The 14,798-nt window shown below is 36.6% G+C and overlaps 1 protein-coding gene across 1 annotated transcript; it reads right to left on the bottom strand.

Annotated features, from left to right (window-relative positions):
- Window positions 1-663: 663 nt before the first annotated feature.
- On the bottom strand, window positions 664-3,307 carry il17a/f2 (interleukin 17a/f2; the record flags this gene model as incomplete). Its single annotated transcript, XM_022664776.2, has 2 exons — window positions 664-1,183; window positions 3,120-3,307. Coding segments are annotated over 2 exons (411 nt in total), but the record flags the coding sequence as incomplete, so codon positions are not given.
- Window positions 3,308-14,798: the final 11,491 nt, after the last annotated feature.

Raw genomic sequence — 14,798 nt, 5'->3', positions numbered from 1 at the left:
AAATATAAAACTCATTTCACCTCTGAATACTCTAAATTATATCCATGTCTGATAAAAGTAAAGAACAACGAAAGTGTTGCCTGCAAACCTCCCTGAAATCAACTTTTGCAACTTGGGATGTCTGTACACCCTACCCCCTACTCTCCACAACAAATTCCATACTCCCCACAACCTACTCCCTACAACTACTTCCATACACCATACTTCCTGCACCTACAGCACATTGCATACTCCCCACAACCTGCTCCCTACACCCTACTCTCTACAACTAATTCCATACACTCTACTGCGTACAACCTACTCCCTACTCCCTACAACACATTTTTATACACCATACTCCTCACAACCTACTCCATACACCCTAATCCATATTCCCTAATCCCTACACCCTACTATATACCCCCTACACCCTTCTCCCTACACCTTACTCCCTACAACTTATTCCCTACTCCCTACTCTATACCCTCTACACCGTTCTCCCTACAACCAATTCCATACACCATACTCCCTACAACCTACTTCATACCCCCTACAACCCTACTCCCTACACCCTACTTTCTACAACTTACTCTCTACAACGGATTGTGCACAACTTACTGAAATGACTCCAACAAGCCCTGCTCTTCATAATTTAACATCAAATAAAGTCTTTACGTCTTTGAATACTACTATTACTACTACTAATAATAATAATAACAATGAGAAATTAAGCCAAACCCACATAGACAGTGCAATCAACAGTATTTATTTATATTTATCACGCCTATAGCAACAATAGCATTAAATTATATTTATCACACATACGACAACACCATCATAATCATACAGAACACTTTATCATTCACATTCATTCAAAACAATTATTAACTAAATAAATTAATTTATTTAAATTAGTTTAGATCTTGCTGGGCTGGATTTTTTTTGCATGTTTCAGGACGTTTCGAGATGTTTCAGGATGTTTCAGGAGGATTGAGCCCACACACAAGTACAGCCCACTGCCACCTTCTGGTAGGACACGGTGACGCAGCGGTCCTGCTTGTCCTGCTGCAGCACCAGCATGTAGTGGTAGATGGGGACGGAGTTCAGCTCGGTCTGCAGGTTGCTGTTCGGGTCGGTGCAGTAGTGGTTCTGACACTCCGCCTCGAAGATGACCCTCGGGATCTGGTGGGGGCAGGTGTGTGTTCTGCAGGGGTCAGAAAGAGAGAGAATGAAGTAAAACAGTAAAACAGTGTCATATATAAAACCAGTTTTATCATATTTTAATCATGGTGATTAATTTTGGGCGTAACATAAAATAAACAAACCAATCAGAGCGTATCTATGTCGCTAATCGTTTCCTTTAAAAGTAGAACCAGGTGAGCTCTGTCTTTGGTGGATTGCTATTTTAACGGTGCAGCTACCTGGACGTGTTCAACAAACTCTTCTCAGCAGAGGAAACTGAGCTGCTGGTTGACGCTGTGAAGGAGCTCCAGCAGCTCATTTACGGGAACAGCAATGTTATTTTATTTACTATTCTGTTTATTGTTGATGTAAAAGTTGGGTTTGTGCTGCTGTGTGTTCATGTGTGTGTAATAAGTGGGGGTGTACGCTCGGCTCGGCACGGCGCCTGTGTTACCGAGATAGCGATGAACGTCTGACTGTTGGCGTCTGTCTAGGTTGTATTCAGTCAGTGGAGCTCCTGTGTTTTCTGTTACCAAGATAAACAAGATAAAACTCCAGAAATGTACCTGAACACACCTCATTTCCAGAACACCACGCCCATCAGTGTAGATATATTCAGAAGATCTGCTGCTGTTTAAACCAGACAGGAGGAAGGAGTGGAAATAGTCTGTTGTCGAAGTGTAAGATAGCAAATGAGCATCACTATGTTTTGGTTTAGACCTAAACTTAAAACTTAAAGTCAGAAGGTCCAGAAGAAACAAGGTATGAGTAAAAGAAGCTCCAGACAGTCGGAAACGCTGAAATATAAAAACAGTCCTTCTCTGATTGGCTGACCTACATCCCGAGACGAGTTTCACATCATTCTGCAGCTTCACCCCAACGACCTGAGAGGTCAACTGCAACAGCGAGACTAAATACAGTCCTGACCTGAACCATCTACAGGACCTTTACCACCAGAGAACCTTCAACCAGAGAGCAGCTCTGATTCTCACAGCGTTCACACTTCTCCTTTATAACAGAACAACAGATACAAATAAACCCCATTCACAATTACATTCACACCTACAGCCTGATTACAGTTCACATTCTAAATATAATTAAATACATTCTGATTTAAATTCGAATTCCTAATATAATTCCAATTCAGAATCTTCATGTAATCCAAATTCTAAATTTCAATTCAGCTTATAAAACAAATTCAGATTTTGAATATAGTTCTAACTCTGATTCCAAGTCTGATTTCAATTATGAATCTGATTCCAATTTTGATTTTAACTATAGTTAAACATATGATTCCAATTCTCATTTTGAATCTGATTCCAATTCTGATTGTAAATAGAATTACAATTATGATTACAGTTATTAAACTTCTGATTCCAAGTTGTGTTCTAAACAGAATTCCATATCTGATTCCAATTCAGATTCTAAAACAAATTCAGATTTTGATTGCAATTCTGATTTTTAATATAATTCCAATTCTGATTACAGTAATTCCAATTCTGGTTCCAGCCATTCCAAATCTGATTTTAGAAATTTAAATTCGGAATCTGATTTCAATTCTGAATCTGAATAAAATTCCCATTCTAAATCCAATTCATATTCTAAATAGAATTCCATATCTGATTACAATTTAGAATAAATGCTTTTATACAGATCTTTACCCTAATAACTGCTTTATTGTATGATGATTAAGTTAACTGTAAATTATATTATAGGAGTTTCGCATTTTAATCCTAATCTTTTAATAAACAGTGATAATGGAACTGTGATATAATCTCAATAATACACTCGAGGTTCCTGCTGTAACGTGTTATATTAGAATGCATCACAGCAGTGCCAATATTACACATTATAGCACGAACCTCGAGTTTAATTATTGCTTAATTAAACAGTATTATAGTTTAGTGTGAATGTAGTGACGTGTTATATTCAGTGGTGAGCTGTGGTGAGTAACTCACGTCCAGTTCCAGGGGGAGAGTGAGCGGGCGTGGATGTTGCCGTTTCCTCCCTGAGTCTCGGAGTCTGACTCAGGGAAATCTTTGTGAATCTTCAGGTTGATGTCGCAGATTTTCTTCTGGGAGGATTTAGAGTCGGCCGGGCTCAGAACCAGGAGCACCAAGCACAGAACCACCTGCAGAACCAGCAATCAGATCCCTGAAACAGTCTGTTCACACTCTGATTCACATCTAACTCTGATTCACATCTAACTCTGATTCACTTCTAACTCAGATTCACATCTAACTCTGATTCACATCTAACTCTGATTCACATCTAACTCTGATTCACTTCTAACTCAGATTCACATCTAACTCTGATTCACTTCTAACTCTGATTCACATCTAACTCTGATTCACTTCTAACTCTGATTCACATCTAACTCTGATTCACTTCTAACTCTGATTCACATCTAACTCTGATTCACATCTACCTCTGATTCACATCTACCTCTGATTCACTTCTAACTCTGATTCACTTCGCATACAGATTATAACTCCAAATGTGATTCTGATTTCAGTTCTAAATTTAATTCATATACTAACTTCAAATGTGATTCTGATATCAATTATAATTCTGATTCATATTCTAATTCCAAATGCGATTCTAATTTAAGTTCTTAGATTTGGTCATATTCCAGTTCTGATTTCAGTTTTTTTTTAGCAGCAAGACTTTTCTGATAGCACTTTTTTATGTGTGTAAACCCTGTAATTAGACCCACATTTCATTTAATGCACAAATAATTAAAACTGTACTAGTTTCTGTAGTAGGATTATTAACAGACTAATAAACGTAGACATTCAATTTTAATCCTGATTCGCATTGATTACACTCTCAATCTGATTTCAGTTTAGATTCACTTCCGTTTCTGTTTTAAATTCTGATTTGATCTATACTATTTTTGTTGTGATCTTTTATTTTGTTATCTATTTTATCTATATTATCTATTTTAACAACAGCTCTTGGGTGTAAACTGGATCGTGAGATCACAATTTTGTTCCACCTCATGTACCACATGTGTACATGATTCTTGATTCACCATTGATTCTGATTTAAAGCAGAACCCTGTGGAAATAAATATAAATATGAGTAAACGCTACCAGTTAACCTAGAGTTTAAAAGGATCATTTCATTAGTTTTGATTGCAGTTCTGATTCGGATTGTTATGTAAACCCACCTTTCAGTTCTTCTCCTTCAAGGCTGCATTTAATACCATAATTAGCAATTTTATAGACCCTATGATAGAGCCCTGTGGGACTCCACCACGCACGAATAACTGTTACCAGTTCATTCATACTGTCATAGTTTCTGAATTGGGATTAATAACAGAACAATAAACCGAATCGTCTAAAGTGAAAAACACTCACCGTCTCTCTGCAGCTGGAGAACATGGTATTAGCGTCTGAGGAGGATCCAGAACTGTCTAAAGCTTCTCTCTGCTGCTCTATTTATGTCTGAGTTGGAGTTAAACGTTGATTGATGGTCTGCAGATAAAGCGACCTATCTCTGACCTGAATTTCATTATCAGATCGGAGTATAGTAATGGGGGAGTATCGGATCAGGGCGTTCCGTTACTGAGAACAGGAGGAAATGGAAATGTTGAAATGATGAATTTCACTTTAAATGAGTTAAAAAGGGTCAGAACCAACCTGACCCCATCTGATCTGGGTTGGGTGAAATCAGGGGCATCACTGAATCAGCACTGCCACTTTGTTTTACACAAAACGGAGGAAGCGGCCCACTGACACTGCACGCTAATGCTAACGCTAACGTCGTAGGCGGGAAAGTGGGAGTGAACTTTCATCAGAAAATCTAAAATTACACCTAAAACCTGACAGAATTACAGAAACTGTCCGTGAGAAAAAGCTTACACGACTTCTCAAATCAGAAACTTACCATGAGTTCAGATTAGATTTATATCAGATTTGTGAAATTAGCTAAATTGTAATCAGTTAATTTCTGTCCTTTATTAACATTGCCATTAGATTGGATTAGGCTATCTTGATGGTTCACATTCATATATGTAAGTGATTGGTGCTAATCGAGTGTGTCCTATCTTATAGCTTGTGTAAGCATCGCAATGCTTATTGCTATCTTACACCTCGCCAACAGTCTATTTTCATTTGAATATCAGCAGAGCTTCTGAATATATCTACACTGATGGGCGTGGTGTTCTGGAAATGAGGTGTGTTCAGGTACATTTCTGGAGTTTTATCTTGGTAACAGAAAACACAGGAGCTCCACTGACTGAATACAACCTAGACAGACGCCAACAGTCAGACGTTCATCGCTATCTCGGTAACACAGGCGCTGTGCCGAGCCGAGCGTACGCCCCCACTTATTACACACACATGAACACACAGCAGCACAAACCCAACTTTTACATCAACAATAAACAGAATAGTAAATAAAATAACATTGCTGTTCCCGTAAATGAGCTGCTGGAGCTCCTTCACAGCGTCAACCAGCAGCTCAGTTTCCTCTGCTGAGAAGAGTTTGTTGAACACGTCCAGGTAGCTGCACCGTTACAATAGCAATACACCAAAGTCAGAGCTCACCTGATCTACTCTTAAAGAGAATGATGAGCAAGAGACACTCTGATTGGTTTATTTATGTCACGTTACGTCCAAAATCAATGTGTTCATTGTTCACAACTCACCTATAGATAAAGCTAAAATAGGACCCAGTATCTTTATAGATATATACTTCAATTATTAATATATTAACACTCTAATTAATACAATAACCAATACAGCTCGGATCAATCTTTTTCATGTTTCATTATCATTTTAATAAATTCTGACTCTGTTCTTATATATGCAAATTCATGTCTGATTGAATTACAAGTTTAGTTTTAATGTTAATGATTTAATTTTAATTCCAATTCTAGTTCTAAATTTTATTCTAATCTAGATTTGGTTCATATTCAGATTATTAAAATTCTTAACCCAACAACGATTCTGATTCCATTTCTTATTTTAATTCCACATCTAATCCTGAAGTCTGATTCTGATTTTTATTCTGATTCTTGTCCCAGTAAAAAAATCTGATTGTAATTCTGAATTTGGTATAAATTCAGATTCTAATTGAATTTGATTCTGTTACTCTGAGCTGTTTTGGATTAAGTTTTTGGATTATAAATCCTCTGGGTCTGATAGTGACATTCTTTTTTAGAATATTACAAAACAGTCCAAATATCAAATATGTGCCCTGATCCGAATGTGCCATTAACAAAAATAACTTGCTATCACAACATGGGACATGGTATGGTATTAGTGCCTGTCCCATGACTTTTGGCATGTCTGTGTATTTATTAACAGAGATGCGTAATGTGTGAAATACAAACTGAAAGATGGGTTAAGACTCTAAAAACTAAAAAGCTCTCAGTGGTATCTGGGCAGATTTTGCTAAATTAGATTTCCTATTGGTCAGGAATTCACAGGTAGAACTGAAAACTATCAGATTAACCACCAGCACAATTAGGAATCAACCAATCACATTCTGACTTACAGTGGGAAGATATATGTAGTAACTAGATGTTAAAATGAATATGATCAGTAGATGTAACCAGGATTTACTTATTTAATAGAAATGATCAATATAAAATGTATATTACTGCATAATATCATACAGGTTGAGGGCCCCCTAGTGGTACTCTTTAGATTTACCACACTCATCTGCCAGTAGGAAAGAGTTTTAAAAAGTACTGGTTTTAAAACTACTTAAAGTATAAAAGTAAAGTAATGTAAGAAGAAAAAAATAAAGCCATTAATAACTAAAGCTTAGGCCACGCCCACAGAGTCCTATAGTGTACTAAACCCCCCTAAAAGCTATAATGACTATAATGTTAAAATATTAAAATGTTAATGCTGATAATATAATTTGGGATATTGCACTAGGCTGTTCTCTAGTGTTTCAGCTGCATATATTCAATTTTAATTCAATTTTATTTATATAGCGCTTTTTACAACAAAGGTTGTCACAAAGCTGCTTTACAGGAAAAACAGGTCCACGCCTCTTATGAGCAGCACCACAGAGATGCTGATTTTATGGTGACACAGTGGCAAGGAAAAACTCCCTTTAAGAGGAAGAAACCTTGGAAGGAACCAAGACTCAGTCCGAGGAACCCATCCTACTCGGGTTGACCTGCTCAGTACAAACAAACAACAAACAACAAACAAATAACAGAACAAAAACAGTACAGAGAATTAATGTGAACTATGGCTAATATAACAGGTACTAATTTATGAATATAAGAATGTGATGGGCACAAGCTATAGAGCTATGGCTAATACAGAAACAGATACTGAGTGTGTTAATGGTAATCAGTGCAGGGCTGCAGAGCCGGAGAACAACACAGCGGGCAGTGGAGAGCCAGGCTGGGAACATCGGGAACAGCATCTCCATACATGTAAAAGAGATAGATAGAGAAAACAGAAAGGAAAGGAAGAGAAACAAAAGGCAGGAGTTAGAAAGGCTGTGTAATAATTCTGATGAATAGAAGGACAGGGCTGATTCCTGAAAGCTGGAACCACAGACGGACACATCCAGGCAGACAGGCTGGGCGTCTCAGCACATGTGAGAAAGATAGAGAGAGAGAACAGAGAGGGGAGGGAAGAGAAAGGGGTTAGAATGGTTTTATAAAACTCTTCTGGAGTGGGATGGGCACTGGTAGCAGCAGCTCAGGACATGCGCAGAGAAAGAGAAAGCAGATGATTAGGACAGGGTTTATATTTGCTGGATAAGCTGTAAGAGGAAGAAAATTGTAATGAGACATTACTCAAAAGCTTGAGCAAATAGAAATGTTTTGAGTCTAGATTTAAAGATTGAGAGTGTGTCTGAGTCCCGTATATTAATAGGGAGGCTATTCCAAAGTTGGGGAGCTTTATAAAAGAACGCTCTTCCTCCTGTATAGTTTTTTCTAATACGCGGGACTAATAACAGGCCAGCGTCTTGGGAGCGTAGTGAACGCGGCGGATTGTAAGGAGTAAGGAGTTCCTGTAGATAATGCGGGGCCAGACCATTGAGGGATTTATATGTCAGGAGAAGTATTTTATAATCTATACGAAATTTAACAAGTAGCCAGTGTAGGGATGAAAGAATAGGTGTAATGTGATCGAACTCTAGCTCTGGTAAGCACTCTTGCGGCTGCATTCTGAACTAGCTGGAGTTTATGGAGTAATTTATGTGGACTTCCAGCCAACAACGCGTTGCAGTAGTCCAGCCTGGAGGTTATGAATGCATGTACCAGCTTCTCAGCATCTTCCAGAGAGAGTATACTGCGGATTTTAGCTATATTTCTTAAGTGGAAGAATGCAGTTTTGATATATGCTGATTGTAAATGAATGTATTCTAGTAGAATGTAAATATATTTTGTCTGGAGTTCTCTTGAGTCTCTGCACGGATCATCTTCATACTAGGCTACATACGTCTGATATGTTCTTGCTGGAGTGTGGGGGAACGGTCAGATCAGATTCACTCTATCTGGATGGAGAGATTGATCTGGATAGGGGTTTTATTGAACGATGAGAAGCTGGAATGAAAACCAGCTGAAATGAAACAGGAGTAACGAGGACATTTTTATTAAAATGTAAGGAGGAGAAAGTTCAGATAAAAATAAATACTACAGTAAAGTATAAATAACCTACATTTCTTTATTACAATAAAATATTGAATACAGTATTATCGATGCGTGTACGTGTAGAACAGATTACTGCATTATATTTTAATTCTGGGTTAAGTATAGACTGAAATCCTTTTTTATTTTAAACACTTCTTTACTATACAGATCTTTACGTGATAAGAAAGTGATTGTGTGATATTAGAGATGTAATATTAATCAGTGTGATGTGTGAGGATCAGGCGTGCGCTGTGGTTTCGATAGTGAGCGTACAGTATCTGTGGATGATGTAACTACGTGTGAGTGTGTGTAAGTAAGTGTGTGTTCTGGTTAAACCTCAGCACAACCTCCCCTCCCCACACCACAATCACTGTAACCACATAAACACACACACACACACACACACACACACACACACAAACACACACACACACACAAACACACACTATACATAAGTAGTACAGTGCTTCTCGAACTGTGGTACGTGTACGACAGGTAGTACGTTAAGCATTTTCAGGGTGGTAGACCAGATGACCTTAAAAAATGTAATTTAACCTGATAAAGCCTGTATAAAAGCTGCACTTCAGTTCTTTACAGTTTTATAGGTCCTACATTTGAACCCTGTGGAACTCCACCATTCACAATAGTGTCTGTATTAGTAATAATAGCACAATAAATAGCCCAGGGAAAAAAGTTAGTTAAAGAACTCCTGTGTGTGTAAAATTTAACTTTTGGTGTAGTAAAACATGATAAAGGGTACTAACCTTTGTTAAATAGCCCACCTCCGCTCTCCCGCAGCTTTCTAAGATCCAGAAACAGCCAATAAATAGGTTTTTACACTGTTATCCAGCTCAAAGTAGCTCCACACCTCATTGGTAGAATCCGGAGAGCCCTGACATTTAAAACAAGGCATTGTTAACTTTAAAACTGCACAAAAAGCTTATTAAAAACCTCTGTTTATAGATTAGGTTACAATACAGGTTGTAAACAGTGGTTTTAAAAAGTTTCTTGTGCAGTTTAAAGTTAAAAATGCTTGTTTCAAATGTCAGAACTCTGTGGATTCTACCAATGAGGTGTGGAGCTGCATTGAGCTGGATAATGGTGTAAAAAGTGATTTATCGGCTGTTGCAAAGAGTGCTGGGCAAAAAGCAAAAAATTTCTGGATCTCAGAACGCTGTGGAAGAATGGAGGTGTGCTATTTATCAAAGGTAAGTCATTTTTGTCATGTTTTATTACAGGAAAAGTCAATTCTACACCGGAGTTCTCCTTACATAACACTATATACAGTTGCAAGAAAAAGTATGTGAACCTTTTGGGATTATACTTGGATTTCTGCATAAATTGATCATTAATGTGTTCTGAACAATAATGTGTTCACAACAATAGACAAACATCGTCAGCTTAAACTAAAAGCACACAAAAAGTATATGTTTGCAGGCGTGGTAAAGTCCTGTAAAGATGACTGCAAGAGAACAGCGCATAATGATCAATGAGGTGAGGAAGAATCCTAGAGTGTCAGCTGAAGACTGAATACAGAAATCTCTGGCACATGCTCACATTTTTGTTGACAAATCAATAAATACAATAAGGAAAACATTAAAGAAGAATGGAGTTAATGGGAGGACACCACAGAGGAAGACACTACTGTCCAAAAAACACATTGCTGCACGTTTGAAGTTTAAAGTAAAAGAGCACCTGGATGTTCCACAGCAGAACTGGCTAAATATACTGTGCAGAGATGGAACCAGAATTGAGTTGTTTGGAAGGAAAACACACAACGCCATCATCAAAACCTCATCCCAACTGTGAAACATGGTGGAGGGAGCATCATGGTTTGGGGCTGCTTTGCTTTGCTGTCACAGGGTCTGGACGGATTTTGCCGTCATCAACCATGCAAAAATGAATTCCTAAGTTTATCAAGACATTTTTACAGGAAAACTTAAAACCATCTGTCCTCCAACTGAAGCTCAACAGAGGACGGATGATGCAACAGAACAACGACCCAAAACATAGAAGTAAATCAACAACCGAACGACTTCAACAGAAGAAAATAAATAAATACTCCTTCTGGAGAGTCCTGACCTCCTGAACCCAACTGAGATGCTGCAGCATCATGACCTCAAGAGAGAGATTCACACCAGATATCCCATAATATTATAGCTGAACTGAAACAGTTTAGTGAAGAGGAATGATCCAGAATTCCTCCTGACCGTTAGGTAAATGGTAAGACAAACAGAGAAATCTAAATACAAAACTATGGTTCGGCAACGGTAAACAAACGATGGAAAGGGCAAGACAAAAGACTAACAAAAAAGGTTGGTAACAAACAAACAAACAAACAAACAAAATAAATGCTTAGTAGAAGAGCTATTGAACTAGATTCAATATCCGACGAGGAACAACAGAAACAGGGTGGTATTTATACAAGACAGACCAGGTGTAAGCAATCAGAAGCTCAGAGAGCGTCAGGGAAGTCCAGTGAGAGAGCATGCTGGGAATTAGAGTCTTTGTTGTAAAGTTAAAGAGTTGTAAAGAGTCCGGAGCAGGCAGACTGACAGCATCAGGACTGACACATACTTACATTTTTAAGATTATTTAACATTTAACTTTAATATCAGACAAAAATTTGAGTAAATACTGAGTAAATATAAAAAGCAGTTTTTATTTGATAATTTAATTTACTGAGGGAAAAAACTATACAAACCAATCTAGCCCTGTTTGTAAAAGTTAACTGTGATTAATCACATTTTTTGTAAAGCTGAGTTTAATTTCACTACTAACCACAACCAGGCCTCATTACTGATCACAGACCTGTAGACTCAATAAATCACTTAAATAGAACCTGTCTGACAACATGAAGCAGATAAAAGATCTCAGATAAAAGCAGCACATTATTATTATTAAACCCCCATCTGAAGAAACTCAACAACAGATGAGAAAAAACAAAGTTATTGATCATCTATCAGTCTGGAAAAGATTATAAAATCATTTATTTCTAAAGCTTTGGGACTCCAGAGAACCACAGTGATTCACTATTATTCACTAATGGAGAAAACACTCAATGGAACACTGGTGAACCTTCCCAGGAGTGACCGGCCGACCGAATGAAATTACTCCAAAAGGGCATGAAGAACTCATCCAGGAGATCCATAAAAAAGAATCAAGAACAACTAAAGAACTTAAAGAACTGCAGGATCTCACTCGCCTCAGTTAAGATCAGTGTTAATGATTCAATAATAAGAAAGAGACTGGGTGAAAATGGTCTCAATGGGAGAGTTCCAAGATAAAAAAACAAAGTATGGAAAAAACAACTTTCACACAGTAATAGGTTGGTTTTAACATAAAATACATAAAAAAAATAATAAATAACAACATACAATACTATTTTGTAAGTTTGCATTAATGTTGCATGTGTCATACAGCTTCTTCAGAGGTTTGGGGGGGGGGTGTAAAGTACAAACACATATAATATATAAGGAATATAATAAAAATGTAATGTAAAGCTAAAACAAAACAATAAAGGTAAAAATGTTTAAAATCTGCAAAAATCAGCTAAAATACAAAATTGATGCACAAATGCGTACAAATAAATGTATAAATACTGAACATAAAAAACAATACATTTCTGAACAGTAGGTACTGCATATATAATCCAATCATTTTATACATAACTGATTTATATACATATAAAAATGCTAAATATAAAGACACTTAATATATCTTAAAATAAGCAAATGTAGTAATAATAAGATTTTATGCAAAATTATGCAAACAAAAACACAAAAAATACAAATAAATAACAAAATAAGAAACTAAAATAGTTTTTCTTTTTACACACATATAATAGAAATAAATGTAAATATATTTAGGAGATGCAAAACTAAGAAAAATGTATGAATAGTGAATACAAAATAAATGCATTAACAATACATTTCTGAACACTATTTGTATATGTACAAAGCATATAATGCATATGATACAAACAAATGTGGAAATGTTTAAGGTAAAATAAACAAAATAAATCATATTACAAAATGCAGGCACTACTTACTGTACATCGTCATCGATTAACAAAATACATACATATATATATATACAGCTCTGGAAAAAAATAGGAGAATAAGAGAGCCCTTAAAAATGATGGGTTTCTTTGATTTTAGCAAATTAAAAACCTCTGGAATATAATCAAGAGGAAGATGGATGATCACAAACCATCAAACCACCAAACTGAACTGCTTGAATTTTTACACCAGGAGTAAAGCAGCATAAAGTTATCCAAAAGCAGTGTGTAAGACTGGTGGAGGAGAACATGATGCCAAGATGCATGAAAAAAAACTGTGATTAAAAACCAACCAGGGTTATTCCACCAAATATTGATTATTTCTGAACTCTTAAAACTTTATGAATATGAACTTTATGAATTTGTTTTCTTTGCATCTTTTTTGTTATTTCAGCCATTTCTCATTTTCTGCAAATAAATGCTGTATACATACATATACCTATAAATAGCAAAATCAGAGAAACTGATTGAAAAACGAAGTGCTCTATATATATATATATATATTCAGAGATTATTTTTTTTTAAGATTGGTTTAATGTGTCAAACTAAGCATAAAAAATTTAAATTACAAAATGCATGCAGTTTTTTTGCACACTAGTAAAATGTGCAAAACTAAGCAAAACAAAAAATGTAAATTTAAACAAAACGTGTGTAAACGTGTGCACAGCACAGGGAATAAAGTGCTTACCTATCACAGACACATGAAGCATATGATTTGTTATAATAAGCATAAACAAAAAGCAGAAGTGGTGCGGTGTTTCCCAGCGCAGTTCTGAAGTTAAAGATCAAAGCAGAGGAGTTATCTGTTCACCCATCTACCAGAGCAGCCGCCGGGCCGCCGGGCCGGGTGCTGATGAGCGGGAACAGTGCTGCATCATTCCTGTACTGCTCCCCGGCTCTGCGGCCCGTTATCTGCTGATCGCTCTCAGAGATGCTCTCGATAGATCGGGCCGCTGATACGGGCCGGGGGACGCCCGGAACCGGTGAGCCAGCAGCCCACGGCCTACTTCCTCCACCCACACAGAGACCCGATTCGACTCGGCCCGACTCAGAGCTCTGCCCTGAGAACGAACCGGCCCTGATCCACCAGGATCCGCTATAATCTCATCACTGTACGAGATTCGCTCGAAATTATTCAACCCCCTCTGAAGTACAGTGTTTAAACAAGTTTAACATTGAATTTTGATCCTCTCCTGTTCACAATCAGATCAAATAAGGACTTCAATGGTACCTAAAGTACAATAATTGTTTCTAATAATAATAATAATAATAATAATAATAATAATAAACTAATAATTGATATAGCACCTTCCATGCATAAAAATGCAGCTCAAAGTGCTTTACATAGAGAGAAAGAGAGTGAGAAATAGCACACAAGCAATCAAGACATTTTTAAGAATGTCTAATAAAATGAACACTAACAAAATATAATATTTAAAAAATAAATTAATGAAAATTATGACAGAATAATAATCAAACAAGACAATCAAAACCAGACAGATAAAAATAAGATCTAATTAAAAAGCTCATTAAAATATGATCTTCTTAAAAGCTAGAAAAATAAGAATAAGATCTAATTAAAAGCTAAGGTAAAAATATATGTTTTTAGCTTTTTCTTAAAAATAGTAACAAATGTTGCTTGACGAATATTTATCGGTAGTGTGTTCCAGATTTTTGGTGCATAAAAACAGAAAGCTGCTTCTCCACTCTCTTTGAGTTTCATTCGGATGAAATGGCTGCAATGACAAAAAAGACGCAGAGCTTTCAGACCTCAAATAACGAAGAAAATAAAAAACAAGTTCATATTCATAAAGTTTTAAGAGTTCAGAAATAATCAATATTTGGTGGAATAACTCTGGTTTTTAATCACAGTTTTTTTTTATGCATCTTGGCATCATGTTCTCCTCCACCAGTCTTACACACTGCTTTTGGATAACTTTATGCTGCTTTACTCCTGGTGCA

This window comes from Astyanax mexicanus, chromosome 14 (assembly GCF_023375975.1).
Source record: "Astyanax mexicanus isolate ESR-SI-001 chromosome 14, AstMex3_surface, whole genome shotgun sequence".
Lineage (NCBI taxonomy): Eukaryota > Metazoa > Chordata > Actinopteri > Characiformes > Acestrorhamphidae > Astyanax > Astyanax mexicanus.
Note: the sequence above shows the minus strand (reverse complement) of the source record. Positions and strands in the feature narration are given on the sequence as shown.